The sequence below is a fragment of the Zosterops lateralis genome, assembly GCF_965231275.1.
Source record: "Zosterops lateralis genome assembly, chromosome: 2".
NCBI classification, from domain to species: domain Eukaryota; kingdom Metazoa; phylum Chordata; class Aves; order Passeriformes; family Zosteropidae; genus Zosterops; species Zosterops lateralis.
Window position 1 is genome coordinate 22,247,331 of NC_139763.1, and position 22,783 is coordinate 22,270,113.

General features: G+C 34.8%; 1 protein-coding gene across 5 annotated transcripts in view; it reads right to left on the bottom strand.

Annotated features, from left to right (window-relative positions):
* STS (steroid sulfatase) overlaps nt 1–22,783 on the bottom strand; it is a 104,963-nt gene that overhangs the window by 53,862 nt on the left and 28,318 nt on the right. For all 5 annotated transcript variants that reach the window (XM_083855642.1, XM_083855645.1, XM_083855641.1 and 2 more), the window contains 3 exons: nt 21,678–21,800; nt 15,659–16,082; nt 8,106–8,242 (listed from right to left, as the gene is read on the bottom strand). In XM_083855642.1, coding sequence (XP_083711768.1) covers nt 8,106–8,242; nt 15,659–16,082; nt 21,678–21,800 — 684 coding nt within the window. The remainder of the gene's footprint in view (nt 1–8,105; nt 8,243–15,658; nt 16,083–21,677; nt 21,801–22,783) is intronic.

A 22,783-nucleotide genomic window follows, 5' to 3' on the forward strand; every position in this document is an offset into this window, starting at 1 on the left:
GGATGATGGGCTTACTAAATTCATGTGGAGTTTTTCTAGCATAGTGCAAATGTAATTTTTCTTAAAAGCCTCACAGTATCTGTGCTGAAAAGGTTGTTATGCAAAGGCACTTGATGAGTAAAACCTTTAGCAGCTTCCTTAAAATTGTTTTTCCAGTCTGTACTTTGGAAATTATCTACAATTTGAATAAAGACAGCCGCATTTTATTTCCTTATTGCAACCTTTATCGGAGTATTCATACTCAGACCTGTGTCTATATGGACCTGTATTCCTGTAGGTCAATTTTGGCTTAAATCTTTGCTGTGTTCTTAATTTCACTGATAATGGTTTTCCCTACCCACTTTAAGCAAGGAGCAAAATCCAACCATATCATTTATATGTAAAATTAAACTTCAGAGGTAAAGGCTAAACAAAAGGTTGGTTGTACATTTCATCAGAAAACTCCCTATCCTCCTTGACTGGATTTATCCTCATTGCTTAGAGTCATCAGGATTCTCTCTTATTTCTAGTTTAAAACAGGCTTTGAGCTATTTCTTACTAATGGAAATTAGCTTGTCTAGGAGTAATGCTGATTTTTTTCAACTGATTACAGCATTTTGATCTAACACAATAATAGATGTCATGTCACTAGTTTTGTATTAGACTAAATTTTATGAGCTTCCTAATTAACAAAAAGCCTTTACAGTTTTGAATATTGCATGATTATATTTTTGTACAGAAAAATGCACAGTAACCTATCACACGTTGTGCTGACAATTTGACTTCTTGCAGTATCAGATGCAAATGAAACTCCTTAAGCAGCTGGCAGCAAATTTTGAACCACACAGCACTATCACCACAAACTACACTACACTGAATTTTTCCATCATGGAGTACTAAGACATTATTTGAACATGACTGATTAAAAAGTGCTGCAGAAATGGCCACTTAAGATGTGCCTTGTAATCTTGTAAATAATGTTCTGAGAAAGAGCTTTGCTGTATACAAAGATGTGATATAGAAAAAGGAAACTGTTGTTAAGGAGGATTAGGTAGATCAGGAGGCTTATCATAGGGGAAACAGGAGCCTTTCATCACCTAGTCACCTCTTTAATTTGGTCCCATTCAGTTAAGACTGAAAGTCATTGCTGCTTAGTGACATATGAAATGGGTTTGGCTTTTAGAGCAGACTGTAACTGGAAAGCATCCATATCATAAAAGGCAGAACCACGAATGTTTTTAATCTGCACCCACACTGACAGTTTTCCCAGATGTGACCTAAAGAGTGAATGTGCTTCAAGACCTTAACTATTGTCTTAACTGAAAAAACAGTCTCTTAATTCTAGGATAAGAAGAGAATGGCAAGATAGGGTGGGAAAATTCTGTCCTTGTCACAGAGTATCTGTATTGGCTTAATACCTTCTTTAGAGGTGCTGGCAGAACTTCTTTTATGATAAGAAAACCAGCCTAATATTACATCTTACAGATTTGAGATGTACATGAATATACATTCAGAAAAGCAAGGTCAAGGAATGCAATATCAGCATCAGGCATCTATCTCCAGATTTTAAATTCTATTTTTAAGTTTTCAGACTCAGCCAACATTATGTCACATTCACAGTAGCTGGATAAGCTCAGTGCTTATCTGTTGCTTCTGATCATGTGGCATCATTCTGCTTTATCTTTTAAATTGATGTTGCACTGTTACAAATGAGGTGAAAAGCCATGATAAATTAGGCTTACCTTGGTGTGCAAGATTTTTTCTTGGAGAAAAAACAAAATTAAGGATAGCTCATTCTTTTTTTTTTTTTTTCCCTCAAAGAAATAGGAATTTTTCCCTTTTTCTCTTCTCATATTAATAATAATGCTTATTTTGATTTTTAGTATAATTCAGAATTCTCAGAAGATTTGTGGTATATTTCTAGGTTCTTCCTTATAAAATAAGTTTCTAAATAGAGGTTCAAAGTATACAAACACTGCAAAGTGATTCAGAGACATGAGAATTCAAAATAACAACCACTAACATGTATGTAAAAGAAGAAATATTGATTTTCTGATTAAATTTAATAATACTATGCTGTTTACCAGAAGGAAGATAGTTACTGTTCAGTATTGGAAAGAACATTAAAAAACCCACAAAACCCTCCCAAAACCCCAAACATTCAATGTCTAGGAATGTAAGTTCAGGCCAGAATAGCTTGAAATAAATATTAAAATTAATTTTTAATTACTATGTAATTAAAAATAATAAGTCAACTTTAAGAGCTTAAAGGATTGTAAGTTTAAAACAATTACTTTAAAATGTGAAAAAAATTACTTCTTTTTCTCTTTGTGAATGCATTAGACTATGTTGCTTTCATCAGAGCAAGAATTCCTATGAGTCTTTTTGGGCATAACTCAGTTTTCTGTGTCCTAAATATATTATATTTTCCAAAGCAACTTTTGTTTTGTTTCTGAAAGCATTATTTTCATCTATTAATGAAGTGGTGGTACATCTATTACTAAAACAGAAAAGATGTCACAGGGGTCATTAAAATAGTTTATATTAAATTGGAATGGTTTTCACTTAGACACTTCAATTACATCATTCCAGAGTAGAATAAAGATTAAAAGTAGAGGATGTGATCAAGTTCACATACTTAGCATATTAACTATTCAAACATGCACAAATTCATCAGATAAAAGGCATGTAAGGATCTAGTTTTCATTATCTCACAACTGGGTGATATAGAGATTAGGAGCACAGTTTAATCCTGCACATATTACTGATATAATCTCTTTTACAACACTAGGAAATCACACTAGGGAATAAATAAATTAGATGTTTTTCACAAAAGTCTGGAGCTTCTGCCCTTCTCTTCCTTTTTGAAAGTGCTTTGTGGAGATATGTATTTATAGACAATTCTTAATAATGATAACAGTGGAACTAAACAAAAACAGTTGAAAAGTGGTCTGACTTTCAGTTAGTCCTACTAGATTGTAGCCCAGCTGTCCTTCCTCAGTGAAGTATTGTTTACATCTCCCTTGCTGCATTTCAGTATAGGCTACATGTCACCCCAGAGAGTAGTGTTGCAGAGTATTGCAAATACTTCAACAAGTCATAAACGTTCCTCATGTGAGGTTCAATTTCTTCAGATATCTAAGGTTTAATTAGTTATTTTTAGTTAAAAAGAGGTTATAGGTTATTATTTCCTTGTAAGGAATGCCATTAACATCCTCAAAATTTGTCAGTCACTATAGTAATAGAGAATCACAAAATGGTTCTTGTTAGAAGGGACCTTCAAAGATCATCTAGTCCAATCTCCCTGCCACATTGCTCAGAGCAATGTACAACCTGATCCTGAACACTGACTGCCAGTGATGGGACACCCACACTTTGGGCAATCTGGTCCAGTGTCTCAGTGTCCTCATCACAAACAAATACTTTCTAATAGCTAGCCTAAACCTGCTCTCTTTCAGTTTAAAACCATTGCCCCTTGTCTTGTGAAGACAGTTACTGGAAAGAAGTCCCTCTCCACTTTTTTTATAGGTCCCCTCTATATAGTGAAAGGCAGTAATAACCCTGGAACCTTTCCCTCCCCAGGCTAAACAACCTCAGCTCTTCCAGCCTTTCTTCAGAGAAAAATGTTTCCAGACCTCTGACTATTTCTGTGGCTATCCTCTGGACCTGAATGCATTACTCCAGGGGGGACTGCAATAGAGAGGAGCAGAGGAGGAGAGTATCATGACAGTATCTTGCTTCTGTTTGCTTTAGAGTTCCTTTATTCCTCTACACTGGTTTTCAAAGGTTGCATTTAATTTGTTTCAAATATGATTTGACTTTAGTGAACAGATTTTTTTGTTTTTTTTTTCTCCAGCATTTCACAGAATCAAAGAATGGTAGCTGTTGGAAGGGACCTCTGGAAGATACCTTATGCAAGCCTGCTGCTTAAACAGGGCCACTTGGAGACCTAGACCATTCCAGACTCCATCACCTTTATGGCAACCTGTGTTAGTGTGTGATCATCCTCAGAGTAGAAAAGTTTTCTTTGATGTTCAGAGGAAACCTCACATGTTTCAATTTGTGCCCATTTCTTCTTGCCACTGGGTACAAACAAAAAGAGCCTGGGCCCATTCTCTTTGCACTGTTCCTCCAGTTATTTGTGTAGGTCAATAAGATACTCTCTTCTCCTGGCTGAATAGGGCTTCAGTCCCAGCTCTCCAGGTTTTTTTCTTTAAAAATGCTCTAGTCTCTCCTATAACCCTTTGCTGGACACTGTTCATTAGCTTTCTATCCCTCTGGTACTGGGAACATACCGAGCTATAATCTTCCTATAAAATTCTATAAAACCTTTTAATACATTTCAAATAAAATTTACATGTAACATACTTCGGGATTCCTCTCCTCTCCTCTCCTCTCCTCTCCTCTCCTCTCCTCTCCTCTCCTCTCCTCTCCTCTCCTCTCCTCTCCTCTCCTTTCCTCTCCTCTCCTACATCGGATGACTGTAATATTTTCTTGTAATATTAACACTATCCTAAGACAAGTCAAAAGATCATGGGAGAGAGACAGTTAAGTTTTTTCAGCTTTCAGGGCATTCATACAGTAAAGACATCCAGACAAGGCCCCCACTTTTCAGTTACCTAGCCTGTGCCAGATTACAATTTCTGAGACTTTTTTACATCAAAGCCTTTCAGTTGGTATTATTCTACAAACGAAGAAGACCTGATATGTAGTTCTGCTACTGCAAACAGAATAATAACCAGCCATTTGCAAAAATAGTGCTGGATTAGTGTGTCTTCACACAGCTTGCATGCAGTTCTACAGGGGGCTCCAAAACTCTTTGCAGTGATCTGTTTTGGATTAAATTAGTGTAATGCAATTTACATCAAAAACAATTTCTGAACATATCCATTTTTCTTCCTATACTCAATCAGGAAAAAAAGAATGAAATAAGGGAATATAGGGAGGAAGAAAAGGATGATAGTGCATTCATTGATTCATTCATCATTTTTTCCATTTTTAGACTGCAAGATTATTTCATCTGCTCTCATATGAATTATAATTAATAGTATTAATAAGATGCTTAACCTACATTGAAAGAAAATTAATGTTATTAGCCAGAGAATAATACTCTAAGGCATGCCACATGCAGTGACAGACATTATAACTGAATACTTTCAGCCCTGAATTCTGTTATACACACATCCGTATGAAAAAGCAATAGACATGCATGGTCCTAAAGCTTATCAGGAGGCTTTGTATTTTGAATTTTTGACGTGAATTGTGATCATACTCTTCAGTATTGGTTTAACAAGTCACAAACATTAAACATTGAAAGAAGTATTTTATTCATGTGTCTTTGGGGCTTTTCACCTCCTAGTATGACGATTGCCTTACAGTTGAATAGCAGTCCAATTTAGCATTGATTCTTAATAATTATTACCATTGATAATTGAACTGTTTTGTATTTAGAATTCTGAGTCTTGAGTGGACTTTTCCATCTTACAAGAAAAGCTTCTGCTTTCTCTCTTGAAAATAGCACCTAAAGTCTTTTTTATTCCATCTGATCTCTCAGATGGGGAATAATGTTTCCATTGCATTTCATTGTTCAATCTTTATGTCTTTTTCATCACTGCCTGGCAGTACTTCTACTTGCAACTTCTACTCTTTTCTACTCCTTTTTTTTAAGTCATCCACAAGGGTCTTCCACAACATGTTTCAGTCAGCAGAAAACACTGTAAATTTCTTTTAGAACAGTTGAAGCTGGTGTATTTTTCCTACCAAAGGTCAAAGATTTCTGACGTTGTTCATTAATGTAGTTTTCAATATGCTCATGTTTTCCTCATGTACTGTGTTGTCTTTACTTAGAAAGTCTTGCAACATATTGTTATATCTGGGCTATTTTGTTCTTACTGCTTTTGCAAGTTACATTAATCTAATTTCTGACAAGTAAATGATAAAATCTTCATTTCTGAAAAGCTCACAGTATTCACTTTTTCATCTTTTCTAGACAAGTTTTTAAAACTTCTCTACTGTAGCACCTTCAGAGGCATTTCCAAGAACATACTTGTTACTGACATCAGCAGTTCAGTGAATCAATCTACTTTCTCTGACATAGCTGATGCATTAACACTGGACTTTTCAGTGAAGGTTAATGGAAGTAAGTACTCTCTTCAACTGAAAAAAAAAGAAAAGCTACATTATTCCTCCAGATTCATTTGGAAATGACAGCCATAACTTTCTTTTTCATCAGGCTAATAATGGAGGAGAAAGTAGCAGAGGAACTAAACACATATTCTACATCCTAGAGCAAATATGCCATCTCTCATCAGCAAGATCTTACAAGACATAAGAAAAACTCAGTAACCAGATCCCAACTGAGAAAAATTGCCACTTTTATACTAGTAAGTGACAGTTGTGAATCTGTTCCTGGATAAGCCAGCTCTAGTGTCCCTCATGCTCCTGTATTGAATAGGAAAGGACACTACCTGAGCAATCTTGTGTATCTCCTCTAAATTTGTTCTAATTTCCTGTTTTATCACTATTAATTTTGTATCTCTGGTTTATCCCAAGCTATTTAAATAGCATGCTTCTTTCCTACAATTGGTTTATTTGACACATCTCCTAGGAGCCTGTGGTCATTCTGGAAAAGAGCAGTGGTTTTCAATCTGTTACCACCTCTGCATCACTAAATAGCCTAAAACAGCAGCATGTCAGCTACCCTGCTTTCCAACTTGCTGTTTAAACCCTAGAGACACTCTCTGGGGCAACAAGAAAACAGCAAAATGTAATGGCAGCAGCAAATATCCAATTAGGTTGGAATAAGCTAAATATTGCACAACAGAAAAAGAAACAGGAAACCAAACACAGACAGTAAAAACAGCTAATGCCCAGTAGATTGCTACAATGTGGATGCAAACAGAAATTATAACACAGGCATTCTTTTACCTAATGCAAGTGCTCAATTGACCAAATGCTGGTGGCCACTGATAGACATGGTAAAGATTCAGGGTTGATAGAACTGGAATAAAACAAAACTGTTCTCTCTTTATGAAACCTGATTTACAAGAGTATTGTTCTGTTATCTCCTACACTGAAAACCCTTCCTAAGCACGTCAGAGTTTCCCACAACCGTTTTCCCCATTCCTGTAAATACTGCAGTAAGTACATTATAAATCGCTAAGTATGCTGTACTGCCTTTTGCCCAGTGTTTCTGCAGCTAGACTTCTTGATGCAAAATATGAAAGAATACATGTTCAACTTCACATGCTGACATAATTTATGTATGCACCAAAGCTAAATATCTGTTTATAGATACTTAGTCAGAAAGGTTTCTTGAAGAAAGCCAATTTGCATTGACTTGTATTGAGGAGAGAATCAACTCGGGGTATACAGGAAGGAGGACTACAAAGTCATCTTTAGCACTTATAATACTGCTATTCTACCATATGATTATTTACAAATATGAACTGTTACTTGTTTTCACAGGTGATTATCTCTGGAATCTGAGAAACACTTCAATACATCTAGAGATACAGGAAGCCTGTTGAAAGATCTAAGAACCAATTCCTCTCCAGCCTCAGAGAGAATGGAAGGCCCTGAAAGGAAATTCACTGTTTTTGACTATTCTCCATAAACAGAAGTGGACCTCATCTTTGTGATTTCAGTAATTCAGAGAACGCAAATGATTAACAAGTTAGTTATGCCAATAGTGCATATTATATACTTCATTTGAAAATATTTTGATCCTGATATTATATGGTCACTTTTTAAATGAATGTATTGTTTTATAAGGATAATCTGAATAGGCCAGATGCACTCAGATGCTCAGAGGATTGAATTTAACTACTCAGCTTCAAAAGTCCACAGTTAGATGTCCATATCTCTGCTAATTCCACGCTTATAGACCACCTTCACAGTCAAAGAAGGGAATGGGCTTTTGTAGGACACAATAAATTTGGCAATAAAGTAGATATTGCAAAAGCTCAGATTATTGTGCTTTCTAAATGACTGTTTCTTTCCCCTAAGTATAAAGGGCAAGTATAACAGATATACTGTAGATACAAATTACTGGTCTCAGTTTGGTGAATGTGAACACACGTCATCATGAATTCCTTCCACTGCTGTTAGAAGCACATGTAACATACCTACACTCCAGTCCATTTCCTCCACTGCATCACCATATAAACCATGCTTGCTCTTTCCTTTGAAATTTTCTGAAGCATATAGAGCAGTATGGACATGAAGATAAGAGAGGACAAGAAGAAATGGTGTATCAGTGTTCCTGGAAAACAAAACAAACCAAAACCACAAACGCTTAGTATATTTTATAATAAGATTTCTGCAAATAAATCTTCCTTCAATAGAGTTAAAAAAAAAAGGCTCTCTGTCCCCCCACAAGCAAACAAACACCAAAACAAAACAAGATGAAAAGGAACGCTGTAATTGATTACAGGGTAATTCTGAATAAACACACACCCAGTAAAAATGCCACTCTTTTACTGAATTGAAAGCAAAAATAAATTACAAAATCTATCTAAATACTATTTGCTATACATATTGAAAAAGGACTTGTTTAAAGGCAGAAAGCTAGCAGTTTCTGAATACAAACATCTCTCTTCATTTTACAAGTATATTTTTAAAAACCTGAATACAATTGCTGCTCAAAAACATACCCTCAGCACTACATATCTATGTGAAACACAATTTCCTTCCTCACAAAGTCATGTGGAAGCTGGAAGCTGATCAACTAAACTGTTACGAGGACCTGGGTCTTTATTCTGGGCTATGGTATATGACCAAATATCTTTTCTTTTAAAGCTCTGTATGTGTATGCATATGACTCTAGATAACCTCAAAGTCACACTAATATAAAATATTTTCTTCTCGAAGTAACAGACAATCTCCATTGTCTTCTGTCTATTCCTTAACAGATACAAAAGAAAGAGTGCAATATATAGACTTTCTGTAAATTTTACTGTTCATGTGATCTGTCAACACGATATTTATGATCAATTCCAGCAGGCTGTGAAAGCACAGCTCAAACAAGTACTTCTCCTTATGCATTATTTATACTACTTTACTTAAAATTGTGCCGTACCAGCCAAATTTACTGCTATATGCTCTAACAGCATTTGCAGTACATTATGCATATTGTAAATCTCAGCTGAACCACAAAAGCAGTACCCACAAAATTTGTCTGGATCTCAACTTAAAGCACACTAATTGCAGACTACTTTTAGTTTTATTTGTCATATTTTCCCTTACCAAGCTGTGGTGGATAATACCTGTGATTCACATCAACATCAAAGGGAGACCATGTATTTCCTCAAGTAGTTGGTTCATCCACCCTTTAAAGAGGGGAAGCCCAATACAGGCATGCTTATGAAAAAAACATTTCTTCAAAATTAACAAAAAAATAATCCTAAAATTTAGAACTTGAAAACAAAGTCTTTTAGAAGAAGAGATTAATCTGATAGCCATACTTTCCTCTTAAAGAAAAATAAATACGCTTAATCTAGTATATTTATGATCCATTTTTCCTCTCTTCTTGGTTGGATCTGTTTTTTCACAAGTTGCATGGTTCAAGCCTTTTTTTCTACTGGCATATGCAAACACAAAATGAGAAAATTTTACCCATATTATTCACTTGATATATCTGTTTCTGAGAAAGATTTTTTTCTTCATTAAAAATTCAATCTTTGTTTTTTTTTTTTTTTTTAAGGAAACCCAGAAGAAATACGACATTTTTTATGTGGAAAATGGATTAAAAAAAATTAATTCTCTTAGAAACATTTGTGCATCAGTCCTGTAGTACCTTATTAATATAAAATACAGATCCAAAAAAATTAAGACAATTTTTTTTATAAAAGATATACAATTTTTTTCATAAAAGATATACAAACAAAGTTGTTTGTTGCTATTTGAAAAGTCATATATGTGAGAACATTTCACAATTGTAGCAACAAATAACTGGACATATCACCAATTGAAGTAAAAAAAGATGTATACTTAAAAGTTACATATTAATATATACATAAATGTAATACTGACCTTTCACTAAAGAACTTCACTGCAAGGCAGATGATTTTTGTTTTACCACTTGTTTTTTTTTAGTGTCTGGGATTATTGTTGACTATTTTCTTAAACACAGTTCACTGAATTGAGATTAATATACAAATTATAGGGTAAAACACCACAAATATTATTTTGTACTTTTAACACTGCAGGCTAAATTTAGTTTTCATGCAAACAACCATGTTCTAGTGCCATAGAGACACCACATTCTTGTAACTGCCTATTTGCTTTCCTAAAAGCTTCCATTACAAATGTATTTTCAAGATATAATAATTCAAGTTTGTTTTGTTTGTTGTTTGTTAAACTCACAGAAAGATCTAACTTTCATGAAGAGTCATCAAATCAATAATTGATATGGAAGGCCTCTACATCATTCCCTTTTTTCCTACTAAAATTGTCAGCTTTTCATTGGCAGTTTGCTGTCAGGTGGAGAAGTGTCTCACCAATTAATATCCTATAAAAGATCAGAGGCAGCTATTTATCTCCTACCAAAACACTTTGAGGAGAATCAAAACTGAATACCTTTACTCTGTCTTTGAAAATAGTAGGCAGGAGAGAAATGTGACAATAACAGCTTAACTCCTGAACTACCTCAAAAAACAGTTCCTTTCAAAAATGTATTCCCACTGTCTTTTACACAGCCCAAACACAGAGAATCTCTGTTTCAAAAGATTTGAGATTTTTTTATCCTCACAAGTCACGCAGTTCTTTCAATTTATTGAGTAGCTAGAGAGATTACATACATCTGACATAAGATATTCTTCAGGGTGTTTTTAATGGATCTTGAAAACATCTTAAAGCACTACATTGCTGGTGACTCCTCTGCATTGCAAAGTGCTGGGTTCTTTTTCATTGCGAGGTGTCTTTATACTACTCAAGGATTCAGCTCAGGTATAAAGTGGGTTAGAGAGCAATTAAAACTAATCTGACTTTGTGCTTCAAACACAAGTCTTTAACTTTTTTCCTGCAAATCTGCTCTTAATGCTTGGCTGCTTTGAAAACTCCTTGGGCAATTGTTTGCTTTTCTGTGCACTTGAGTGGTGCAGTTGACACATTGCAGGGAAGGAACACCACCTGGAGGCCCCTGACAAGCTCGAGAGTTTGGCCCATGAGAATTTAACAAAGTTCAACCAGTCCAAGTGCAAAGGCCTGCACCTGAGCCATGTCAATCCCAAGCACAAACATTCAGTCTGCCATTCATTGCAGAACTAGTGAGGTCCCAAATCATTTTTAGATGCTCTAAAGGTTTAGTAAAGCCCTATTTGAACGCACACCTTCTTCCTGTTACTTTCTTGTTTAAAAGGCATATTCAGAGGTCTGAGAGAAAAGGCATGAAGATCCAGTAGAGTTGCTACATTTTTTAAGTTGCCACATTTTATAAGTTACTACATTTTTAATATATGTGCACATATACATTATATGTATACAGAGATACACAAATTCTTCTCTATAATTTTTAATTTGCTGTAAATTATAAGGAATATTCTTGTAGGATTCAAAAAACACTTGATTTGAGAACTGTAACTTCAGTACAATAGGACAACTGCTAGATCTTAAGACGTAATGATACATGAAAAATTCTAAACCACAATCTCCTAGAACAGATAACAAAAATTTTAAATAGGTGTTGCAGAAATGTTTCAAGGACTAAAATAGAATAGATAAAGAGAAAAATTAAAACTTGTTAACTGTTATAATAAAATTTTGAACATTATGCAATCTATGACTGGTAAAACTAGTCAAGAAAGTTCTTCAAATTCACCTTCACCACAGCTTTTAAATGCTATCATGCTTGTATTTAAATACTGTTTTCTAGAAAGTAGATTTCATTAGACTTTTAAAAAATATTATTATTACTTGTGATCACATATAGAATTTTTTCAGAGAGGCATTTTATATCACGTACTGATGTTTTTGTGTTGTTAACTTCTGATACGCTAGAAACTGGACTCTGGCATTTTGCAAAATTGGATTTGCTGTGCAGTTAGTCATTGAAGGGAATGTTGAAGATGTATAAGCAACAATCACATTGAATTAAACATGAAATAATTAGCATCCACTTGACTTTCAAATACACTGTAATATCAAGAGAGCATTCTGATAGATTTTTGACACGTAAACACACTTCCTCTCAGGAAAAAGCAATTAGAATTAACATACACAGAGCTGACCTGCCCACTTACAATTAGGGTAAGCAACTAAACTACTAACTGTTTTCACACACCAGATCTGACACTTGTAATTGTATGCATTCTTCTCCAGTGCCATTTTTGGGCATTGAATTTTGTATTTGCTCTCTTTCAGTCTATTAAAGAACTAACAAAAATTATAATATGCATGCACTGGACTAAGGAAGATAAAATACAATACCACCTCTCCAAAAAACAGACCAATGTAAGTACAACAGCACATACCTATGCACTATGAAGACATTATAAGAATTTAAAATAAAAAATTATAATGATTATATAGAATCACAGGGTGAAGTCAGCATCCAGCACTCTGAGGTAGTAGTTCTGAAAACCCTTCTCCTTACTTTGCTAGGAATCAAAAACTTTATCATTTTATGATCTCTGTGCCCAAACAGCCTCCAGCCACCGCAGCACCCACCAATCTTTCTCCATTCACAGAGAACAGGTCCAGCATGGCCCCTCCTCAGGTTGATTCACTCAACACCTGTGTCAAGAATTTGTCTTCCATAAACTCCAAAACCACTTACACAGTTTCCTGTCCACTGCACTGCATATCCAGCCTTGGTAAGCTGAGGTCCCCATCGTAAACAAAGGCTAGAAATTGTGAGACTTCTCCCAGCTGCTTATAGAATATTTTGTCTTCCTCTTCATCCTGTCTGGGTGGTCCATAACACATTCCCACCATGGTGTCTACCTTATTGGCCTATCCCCTGATTCTTACCCATAAACACTAAAACTTATCACTACCATCATTAAGCTCTGGATAATCAAAACATTCCTTAACATAAAGGTCTACCCACCACTTCTCCTTCTCTGCTTATTCCTTCTGAAGAATTTGATGTTTATACATGGCAAAAAGTCACAGAACTGAAAATGACTGAGAAACAGCTAGAAAAGAAAATGTCTGGAAGTCAATGACCTGAACTTCAAATTTGTTTGCACTCTGGTAAATTGTGCACAAGGATTAACAGTGTACATAACTGACTGAGTTTGCTACTTAATATATCAGCTAAAGAAAAGGAAACTGTTTGACAAATTCAGTGTTCAAGCCTGTGACTAAAGGACTGAAAGAACTGGAATAACAAGAATTCTGTCAAGCACCATGACTTTCAAAAACCTTGTTGTCCTTCACCTCTTGGTGGCCATTCACCTACAAATGGCCAAAGCCAGCAGATTAGTCATAAAAGCAGTGGTCTACTGGTGCTCTGGAGTTGATAGGTATGAAATCTATCATGTCAGAACTAGAGTGTCAAAGCAAATATTGATTTTGTTGCTCACACTAATACATGGGGCAAATCAGCTCAGTGAATATTAATCTAATTACTCATATCTCCAGCAGTAAGGTTTATGGTCATATACTTTGCATGTGGATTCATTAAAGAGCACAGTTAATATTGCTCAAATGCCCTAACTGCTTCTCAATACTTTAACATCTTTGGATATTCTCTCAATATAACATTGACTATGAAGAGTCTGGGTTATAATTCTCACTGTAATTGCAGCACTCCTGTAACAAAGTTTGTTGTAAATTATGAATATGTGCTATTAACCTTGACTTCAATTTAACATCACTGTTGTCTGAAAACTACACTGACATTTGGGGCTAAGTGTCTAAATGATGTAAAGCCACTTACCTCCAGCGGGGTCAACAAAGCTATGCTGACTTCAATGGTACATTATTTTGCCAGCTCTAAACACTGGGGTCAAACAACAACACTAATCTACACAGTAACACGTGCACATTACACATATTAATATAGTTTAAAGAGTTACTACTTTTCTACCATGGATTTCCATATTGAACTCACCTATTTTGAGGCAAACATTTTATCGTCATTGCATTGAAATCAGTGAAACATTCATATATACCCAAAACAGTATCACTACAGGAATTTTATATACTTGTAAATAATGGAAGAATATACCAGCACACAGTTAATGTACTTGAGAGTCTTTTGAAATCACCAAATGCTTGGTCACTAAGCAAGTAATCTCTCAACAATTTTCAAATGTGTTTGTTTGTGTGTTAATAACGAAGTACTTCACTGTCAAATTAGTTACAATATATCTGAGAAAGAATCTTTATATCTATTCCCATTGCCAAGAGGAAATGAAGATGGTTTAGTTAATTTATAAATACTTATGAGAATGCTGATTGTTGGGAAGACTTACGCATTTAAGGAAATTTGTTATAAAAACCATTTTTTCAGTATAATATGTAGAAACAGCCACATCAAATATTCATAAGGATAGAAATGATAAAAAATTGTAATATGAGATCAAGATTTTACATAAACATTTTTTCTTGCTAACAGCTAGAAGCAGCTGCTTTGTGGAGTCATTAAGTTTAGAAAATTTAGCCACAGGTTCTTGGTATATGTTTTCATCCAGCAATGACACCATATGTACATATTCACAGAAACTAATGCTACATTCCTTAGAGAATAGTAATTCAGGGATGTAGAATAGAAATTCAGGATAATAGTAATTCTATATCTTAGAATATGATTTTACTTTTATTTAGTAGTTTTTAAAATGCTGCAACTTGTGTCAAAAGTGGTGGAGAAAAATGCATACACTTTTTTTTTCCCCTAGAAGTTAAATTGATTAAATGTTTTTTCTCCAAATATATTGATTTCTATTTTAGAATATACAATTGTATACTTTTTTGACTTAATCCCATTAAGAGCCCTTTGGTGACAATTAGGGCAAAGTAACTGACATAGCAAGAATGAACAACAACTTAGGATGGTTTTGTAAATCCAATATATAGGTGGCCCAATGGGATAGCTATCAAAAATATTGTTTTCAAAACACCCGTTTGTTTCACAGAATCACAGAATAGAGAATGGGTAAAGCTGGAAGGGACAACAGTGGGATCATCTGGTCCAACCTCCCTGTTCAAGAGGGTTACCCCAGAGCACAGGGCACAGGATTATTTCCAGGCAGTTCCTAACTATCTCCAGTGAGGGAGAATCCAAAACCTCTCTGGGCAACTGTTCCACGGCACTGTCACTTGCACAGTAAGGAAATTCTTCCTCATATTCCTGTGCATCTTCCTGTACATCTTCCTGTGCATCATTTTTTGTCCATTGCCATGAAATTCTTAAGAATAAAGTCCTAAAATCTTTGAAGTAAAAAAAAAAAATAAATTATGAAGCTTGTAAATGTAAATGTTATCCTTTTTATAGAGAAATTAATCTCATACCTGATGGGAGAAAACCAAACAGTCATTCTTACCAAAAAGATTAACTTCAGTCATCTTTTATGATTAAGTAATCTTTATCATCAGGATACATAGATGGAAAGGAAAAAAATTACAATCATATATATAATGACATATTCCTTGTGCCCACCAGACTTTTTTTTTCCAATTTTCAGAAGCCATTATGAAATGCCAACATTAAATTAAAACACAGTTAGAAACCTACCTTCCAATAAACTGCATGGCTTCTTTTGTCAGCCTCTGAGTAAGATTTTCATAGGACAGTGGCTGCTGGATAATCTGATGGTCCCTCATTAAAAAGCAGTTTAGGTGTCGAAAATGATAGAAGAAAAAAATCAAAACCACAAGTGAAATTGTGATTATTAACAAGAAGTAACCCAATGCTTGGAAGGGTACTTTGAGAAGGCCAATGTACTGCACTATTGCCAAAGACACAAGGGCAATTCCAGCAATTTGGATTGGGATGACAAGGTCTTTCTGAACTCCTTTTAAAAATACGCTGCCTTGGCCAGGTTTGCAGTCTCTAAAATTGGTCACGGGAAGGCCATAAAAGTAATCAAATCCATGACTGAGGGGGTGGTGACAGAAGTCATTACTGCTTTCACAGTTCATCCCAAGATGCCACTTTCCTACAAAGAGAGAAGGACAGGGAGCATTTTTGTAGTTAAATTCATCAAACTTACTTTTAATGTGCATTATTTGAAATATGAAATCATCACTATCTGACTGATATCCCCCTGCTCCTAGCATTTATTGTGTGGATACCTATTTTCTATTTAAACTTTCTTTGTTTAACCTTCATCAAAGATTTTTTTTTTTTTTTTTTTTTTTTTTTTTTTTTTAATGTCTGCCTCTTCATCTCAGTTAGAAATAGCCTGGCATGGCTGCTGCTGAAGAACATTAAATTCTGAGTGGGCTAGCAGGTCATTGAAGAGCAACGGAGCCCTAACAGACAGTTAACTTTGGAAATTAAGCAAGTGTAGTTGTCATATGAAAATATTGCTTTGTAGCAGCTACTGATTGAAGAGGAAGAACTAATATGGAATTACAAAATACCTTTTCTGAAATTTTTGTGGCAAATAATTTGACTAGTTAGAAAAAAAAAAAAAAAACAAGAAAGAAGAAAAAAACAGTAACAAATAGAAAATAAATCAAGAATTTATTATTTAAATTATTTTAAAATCTCTGAAATTGCCAATATCCCTCAGAATGCACATATATATATTGAGGCCAATTATTTTGTATTTATATATTTCATATATAAAAATAAAAACCAACAGTAACAAGTAAATTGTTGTCAAATACTATCTTTCCTAGCATTTTGTCCCACTACGAAATCACTCTAATTCTGCAGTAATGTTGGATGCTGTCTGACACAAGAAACCACTGAGCCTGATTTGCATTTTACTAGTATAATCTATATTCATGCTGATTATGGTAAGTATCTAGATAATTCATTCTATGACTCAGGTACAACCTCTTACCATATGCTTATGCATTGCTTAGCGTAACAGACCTAACTGGTAGCTGTTATTTGAATCTAAATGAATAATAGTAAAAAAAATTCTAATTCAGTTAAGGTTATTGAGATAGATTACTGATAGAAACATGTTCTTTCTTCTCAGCCAGAAAATGTGCTGAATATTTAAGAAAATCATGCTGGCCTTGACAAAACATATGACATTATATACTGCTGGGCCAAACTTTATTTATTTTTCTGACTCAAACACCTAAACATGACCAGCATAATTCAGAGGTTGTGATCATAAAAGAGATAAACAAGAAAATCTGCAAACCCAGTAAGTCTTCATTCCCATAACTTAGCCCAAAGAAATTCTAAATATTTGTTTTAGAGACTTCAGAATACACATGGCAGTCAAAATGCAAAATAGAAAAAAAAGGGCATATACAGAATTCTCCCCTTTTCTAATCCATCCCAGCTTTTACACATCTGTAATAGAGTCCTGATACAAACATCCCTGAATGTCTCCTCCTGGGTCTCCAGAACAGCATATTCATCCTGCACTTTTTCCTTCTGCTGTGACAAGTGCAAGTATTGTAGTACCAAAGAAGGTGAACATGGGGATCAGTTCTGCTTTTTTTAAATTTAGGAATTTATCTGGATGTTCTTATTTCTCTTCCACAAATAACAGAACTGAGGAACAGGATGAGAATGTCATATGCCTAAATTCATAGGTAATGCTATTCATAGGTTATTGCTAATTCACCTGTTAGCAAAGGTTGAGGAAAAGCAGAAATCTTGAATCTGAGTGTTTAGTTGATTGCAGTTGTCCTCATACATCTCTTGATGGTCTTAAGTTAAAAATAACTTCTGTATATCATCAAAGTAGGTATAAAACATTTTCAGGTCTGCTTATGTGCAGTGAAATAAAGACTTCTACACCCTTCTCATCCCACCAGAATTTTGCTGTCAGATGGCCCCTCACCTGAGGTGGTATTCTGCTTTTTGTAAACAGAATGGTTCTAGTCACTACTTTTGACAAAGTCCAGTGAAAATTATTGCGGTCAATTAAAAAACAATCAGTACCCACCATTGTACTAAAATTTCAGAAATCATAATGATGCTATAAAGGGCTTGGTAAGTCTGGAACTATGGTTTTCATTCCCAGAACCCAAAGATGCAGATTTTAGAAAAGAAATGCTTCAATTTTTCTCTCAGGTTTGGATGAGCATCTTAACAGAATAATCATAAAGCCAGATCTGTAACAAAGTGAAAATTAAAAAACTTTCATCAAGTTAGATAAGTGATTTAAAGGTGAGAGCTTATAGTCATGTACATAAGTGATCTTCAGGCTTTAATTTTTTTTTAATTGCTATTATATGTTAATCTCAAAGCACCTATAATTCAGTAAGAAAATATGAAAAGGAAATTCAAACAAATTAAGTATACCTTCAAGATCACTTATAATGACATGTAGTGGTTTTTTTTTAACTGGATTTCAACTATAAGCCAGGGTAGAAAAACCTTGCAATAAGAAATCAGGACAGGGGGAAATATAGGTCCTATTTTTATCAGAAGGGCTTTAGCAAGCACAACAAATTGTTCAATGTCAAGATGAACTTGGGCCTCAGAAAAAGATTTGTTGAGAAGCAACTTAAGCCAAACAAAGCAGAGATCAGGTTATCAGGAAAAGCAACAGAAGCCCCAGTTCAAATTATATCGGCAGCTGTGACAGAATGACACAATTGCCACTCTCAAATGGCTAGGGAGGTAGAAGGTTTTGATAGATCCTGCACTACTCTGAAAAAGCAAGTGATGACTGGGTCCACAATACATGTTTTGTTTCACTCCTTGTGACAATAACCCCTGCCTTGAGCTAGTGCTTGAACAGATTACTGTAATGTGCTTTAGATTCTGGGCCCTTCTGAATCTGAGAGCAATGCAAAATGCTCTCATCTCTTTGCCAAGTGATGCTCCATAGAACGGACACTTCACACAAGCATCATAAGCATTTCAGCAGATTCTACCAAGCTTTTGAGTGAAATTTATGCTGTTAATTGTAAATTATGAGTACCATAATAATTTGAGACTTAGGCTTTTTTCCCTCTCCATCAGACACAATTAAGATTTCTGCAGAGCGAAAGCAATTCAATGAAAGGCATGGGGAAGTGAGAGGCAAGTCCTATTCAGCCAAGAAATTTCACTTGAAACTCTATTTCTCAGAATGCAGAATCCTGGGGACACTACAGAAATGCATGTTTCCCCTGTATTTTTCCATCAGATAGTGGAAAAGGGAACAATACAAAGACCGATTTTTATATAACGATATATTTCTTTTGGAACGGTTTTGTGCTTTTCAGATAAATTGCAAGATACAAGATGTGGAGTGAAATGCAAACAAAAATACTTTCTTAAGGAAATATATTTCTTTGAAGTACATAGCAAAAATTATAAGTGTGTATGGAATTAGCATGGACAGACTTTTAGACTGTTCTATAAATAACTGTTGTATTAACTCCACTCCATAGACTCATTCAATCTTGAATTGGACACCTTACTACTGTGATGTGCCCAAACATTACAATACTTCATTCTGAAAGAAATAAGTACCACTTATCAATTAGTATTTTAGCTTTGGAGATAAGATACATAGGTGGATTTTAAACTTTGGATCCTGGACAACACACTGGATAGCAATAGTGAGGAAAAATTAACCTTTACTCAATTGTAATTGAGTATAGCAGTAGTTAAAATACTATCTGTCAAATTTAAGGAGAATTTTTGCATTATGAATAGGTCTTTCCAACAAAACATCAGCATTTCTTCCTACTGGTGAAATATTATGGATTCTATGCATCCGTTTTGTTGCAGATCTGATTGTGTGCTTTCCTGACAGATCTATTGGTTGTCATCTTCTTTATGTCACAGGGGAAAACAATGAGGTAGAAAAGTGTATACATAAAGTAGATTTATAGCTAAAATATATTTTGGGACATATCAAACAAAAGGAAGCATATATTCAGAGGAGAAAAAAAATTAAAAAGAAACAAAAATGCCTCTAGGGAAGAAAAATAATGTCCTTAGAGAGGAGACTGGCAAAAAAAAAAAATTGAAATGACACTACAGGCATGAGGAACAGAAAGGCTTCAAATTACCCTCATGCCAATCCATCACTGGTGCACAATTTGACAATTAATTGTTTGGGAGCTACTGAGTTAGACTGAACCAAGCAAAGACTCCCTGACCTAGACCAATATCATGCAATAGGAATACCAGCAAAAGCAGAAAATGAACTGGTTGTGAATCAGACTGCCTATCTAGCCTTCAAATCTACGTAATTTTTCTTTCTGTCATTTACATATGCTTTATCCCTAATTTTAATGCACTTCTTGATTTTTGGAAACCTTCATTATACTCTAAGGATATGGTAATATTACATTTTATCGTCTCATAGCTATCATTCAGGCCACTCGGAAGAATTGTTCATTAAGCATCATGGAGATAACTTCTGGAGATCTAAGTGGCAAGCTGTCATGTTGCAGCAAAAGGAGTTAAAAAAAGAACATTAACTGGGTCAGCCCCAGAAAATGAGTTGTATTACTGTGCTTGCTACAAACAGAAAAAACCCAGTCTTTAATTGAATATGGAGAAATAGGAATTAAGTTTAAAAGAAACATGACAAATTATGAATGGCTTTTTTGTACTACAGTTCCAATACACCTACACTAAATAAACTTCTGATAAGAATTTCTGGTTTTCTATTTTTATTCTTCTAGGACATCATGCTTTATAGAGCTGGGTATAGCTAAGTAGGATTTTTAGTTAGAAAACTGACACTGGTTTACCTACATAATACAGACATTTTTTGAACAGTGGCATGAATTGTTAGCCTTGCTAAATAGTCTGGTATTTTTAACAAAAATTACTCTCAAAATTGCAAGTTTCTGTTTCATTTAAAAAACAAATTGCATGCATCCTTCATCTAAATGAATTTAGTAATATTCCAGTATAATGTTCTCTGCACAACCATTTCCTGGCAATTCCAGTACAGAAACACATTATGTGGTACAATTTGAAATTCACAAAAATCTTCTAAAATATAAGCAACGTAGAATAAGTCACTGGTCAAATTAAGAAAAAGAATTCAGAAACCTTTAATGTCATACTTTTATGATATTAACTCCAATTCTATTTAATATTAATTAGTATGATTCCTTTTGCCTATTACTGGATATTTATGCTGTGATCATTTGTCTGAACTATCTTTATAATAAGAGAGAAATACATTTTTATATTAAATACCTACCAAATAATATGAGAAATTTCCTAGAAATATCCATTTCTGTCTGATGACTAAGATGGTAGGCCAGGTAAAACATTATTTACTTTATGGGAATTTGAACTCTGGTGAAACAGTGCTGACTCGTACCCTGTAATCAATCCCTCATTGTCTCTCTGATGTAATCAAACTCCTGTTTATACTGAAAACTTTTCAACAGCTTCACTACTTTTCAGTTTGTTCATCATGTTTCTTCAGTACCTTGCAAAATGAGACTATAACAACACAAGTGAATTAGATGTACTTACCTGACTAGTGTTTCACATAGGCATGGGAATGTGCTCAGCTTTGTTCCAGAAAAATAAATTAATTATGCTGTGAGGGATAAAAGCTTAATGCAGGCCCTTCGAAGCCAATATGGGAAGCTAATGTTCTTCAAACTGAAATGAAAGAAAACAGTGCAGCGCATGTCTGCAATTTTACCTATTAGAGCTGTTGCATAACCTTTCTGCTTCAGGAGTTTGGAAAAAGTTATTTCTTCAGAAGAAAGTCCCCCAGAAGAGGCAGAAAATAAGAAGACACCAACTCGTGAGAAGGCAGCCATTCCTAAATACAATAAAAATTAATGAGACCAGGATAATACAAAGAAAGAATTTCCATTCATTAGCTCTGCATGGTCTTTTTTGCCTTAAGTGGTATTACTTAAATGACATATTACAATCAGACACTAAGTGTCGCAAGATATGATCATCCATTTAGCCAAGTGAGGTCTTTTCTGTATGGACACCAGAAACTGAGAATGGAAAAAAATTCTGAGTTTATAACCATGGGGTCACATAAACAGCTGTAGCCACTTCTGTAGATTTTCTAAGGTATAGCAAAATTTTAAGAAGTTGAGCTTGCATAATTTATTTTTCTTGTAAGTAGGGAGGGAAGGAAGATAAGGACTAAGTGAGATCATTCCCAAGTTCTACTTTGAGAATTTCCCCTGTCCTCATATGTGTTTTTCTATAAGCCCTTAAGGTTTTTTCAGAGAAGGCATATTCAAATAGGGCAGTCTTACTGCTGGGCACATAAATTTCATGAGGTCAGAAACAGCAAGAGAGAATCTGATCCTGTAAATAAGTGGCTTGAGCTGTCAGCATTGATGGGGTGCTCCAGTGGCATGAAGACACATCATCCAATGCATGCAGAGAGAGCACACTGAAGGAGCATCAGGTACCGGCTAACAAGACAACATGTAAATAAGGCACAGTCATTTCTATATACTAAGGGTCTGAGAAACACAAATGAGCTTATAAACTGCTCTCAGGATGAGGAACTTGAGAGCTCAGGTTCATGAAAATTAGATTACTAGGATTCCAGATGAGAGCTGGCACTGAAAATAGACAGAAAGAACAGAGAATATCTATGCAAATCTGTGCAGATGTATCTTCAGGAAGTTTAAATTATGCAACTGGATGATTACAGTGCCCAAGTTACATGACTAATGTAGACAACCAGAATCCTCCCTCAGGTATCTCTTGTGGTTACATGAGAAAAACTTGTTAAACTGGTTTATTAAAGAGAGCTCAACCTACCCTTCAAAT